The 2,181-nt window shown below is 55.4% G+C and overlaps 1 protein-coding gene across 1 annotated transcript in view; it reads right to left on the reverse strand.

The window, feature by feature from the left end:
• Nucleotides 1-2,181, reverse strand: part of RRM1 (ribonucleotide reductase M1) — a gene marked incomplete at both ends in the record, with an annotated part of 5,111 nt that overhangs the window by 988 nt on the left and 1,942 nt on the right. Inside the window, 3 exons of the mRNA XM_010147761.1 lie at nt 42-243; nt 741-820; nt 1,772-1,933. Coding sequence (XP_010146063.1) covers nt 42-243; nt 741-820; nt 1,772-1,933 — 444 coding nt within the window. The remainder of the gene's footprint in view (nt 1-41; nt 244-740; nt 821-1,771; nt 1,934-2,181) is intronic.

Genomic DNA, 2,181 nt, shown 5'->3' on the forward strand with positions numbered 1-2,181 from the left:
CTGGGACCCCTCAATGCTGCAAGCTCCTGTCCTCCACCTACCTCATCCTTGCTCGTGTACTCCACGATCTCCGTACACAAATTGCTGCATTTGATGGTGCCCAGGTTCTGCTGATTGCTCTTCCGGTTGCAGGAGTCTTTGTACAGCATGTACGGCGTGCCGGTCTCCGTCTGGGATTCAATGATGGCATACCAGAGCTGCTGGGCCTTCACCACTCTGCGCACACGGCCTTGCTTCTCGTAACTGCAAGAGGGCACAGGTCACTTGACAATGCCCAGGCTCTCCAAAACCAGCAGCAACAAAGCATCACTGTTAGCACAGCGCCAGGGTCTCCTGCAGGCAAGGTTCCACGCGCTTCCCAGCTGCATGAACCCTGAACTGGCTAGGAGAGTCTTCGCAGCAGGGTGTGGGGGCTGGCCGCATTCCAAGGAAATACAAATCTGTCACTACAACATCCCGACGAACCCGTTCACAACGAGCCACCGACCGCTTTCAGCGGGATCGCTTCCAAATTTCCCTCTGACAGCCTGAAAAGGTCATTCCTACCGAGTTCTACCTTGAGCAGGCCACAGCTGGAAGCAAATGGCAAATGGACATTCCCCACCTCTGGCCTTTTATCAGCCTGAAAACGGAACTCACTGACCACAGCACAAACCGGTGCTTCGGCTGCCCGGCACCACACAGCACGGTCAGCCAAGAGAACGCTGACCACAGCTTCACACCCCGTTCCCCCTTCTCACCTCTCATAGAGTTGCTCAAATTCCTCTCCCCAGACCTCATCCAGGCCAGGACACTCATTTGGGCACATTAAGGACCAGTCCTGCAAGAGGGAAAAGTCTTTAGACACCTCGATAATTAAAGGCATCCAACTTCCTACAAAGGGACCCAGGAGAGTTGGGGGGTTCAGCCTGGAGAAGGGAAGCTCCAGGGAGACCTCAGAGCCCCTTCCAGTGCCTGGGGGGCTACAAGGAACCTGGGGGGGCTTTTCCAAGGGCAGGGAGAGACAGGACAAGGGGAAATGGGTTTCAAGGGGAAGAGGGAGATGGAGATGGGCCATCAGGAAGGAATTCTTCCGGCAGAGGGTGGCAGCACTGGGACAGGTTCCCAGAGAAGCTGGGGATGCCCCATCCGTGGGAGTGTCCAAGGCCAGGCTGGATGAGGCTTGGAGCACCCTGGGCTATGGAAGGTGTCTCTGCCCATGGCAGGGGGTGGGACTGGGGGGGCTTTGAGGTCCTTTCCCACCCAAACCATCCCGTGATTCTGTGATTCAGCAGCAGATCCTGCTGTAAACAGGAACATGCAAAGTATACTCCCCATTCCGAACAACCTGGAACCCACCCTGCCAGCAGACACGGGGACGGGGCTTATCGAGCTAGTTGGACTGATTTTAAAAGTGTTTATATGAGTATGTCTGAGCAAACTGCACTTTCAGTCCTGGCTCTCCAGATCCAGCCCCCGTTAGCCTAAATACAAGCAGTCATAGGAAGATCAATTTGCTGAGATTTGGATGTTTTCAGGACATTCCAGAGGAACAGCGGAAGCATGTGAGTGGTGGGCTGGGAGACGAAGCACTGAAGCCAAGTATCCCACCAGAGCTCCCCAACTCCGTCCCCTACAATGCACAGCATGCTCCTCAAACACGGCGCAGCAGCTCTTCCAGGAGGTTCCTTGCGGCCAGGAAGAGAGCGCTGCAGCCTGCGCGGATTCCGTCCCGCGGCCGGACGCGGTTTTCCCGCTACCAGCCCTGTCCTGCACCAGTCCAGCTCCTCACCTGGTTGGTTTCAACACGCTTCATGAAGAGATCGGGAATCCAGAGGGCAAAGAAAAGGTCCCTGGCGCGCTGTTCTTCCTTCCCGGTGTTCTTCTTCAAGTCCAGGAACTCGAAGATGTCCAAATGCCACGGCTCCAGGTAGATGGCGAAAGCCCCGGGTCTCTGTCACGTGAACCAGCCAAGATCAGAACAAACTGCCCTTGAACACAGAAGCTCCTGCACTGTCCCAAGTGCAGACAATTCCCTAAACTACCACCACTCGTTTGTGGGCTCGTTAAAGCAATCTCAACGTGCTTTTTTGCATCACTGCTGCCCAGTCGGCCCTGGGCCACGCTACCAGATCCCGATTCTCAGTACCAAAACTGGATTTCCTCTGCGTGAAGAAGCCTGACGCATCTTAGCTTTACCTA

This window comes from Eurypyga helias, unplaced genomic scaffold (assembly GCF_000690775.1).
Source record: "Eurypyga helias isolate BGI_N326 unplaced genomic scaffold, ASM69077v1 scaffold22202, whole genome shotgun sequence".
Taxonomy (NCBI): domain Eukaryota; kingdom Metazoa; phylum Chordata; class Aves; order Eurypygiformes; family Eurypygidae; genus Eurypyga; species Eurypyga helias.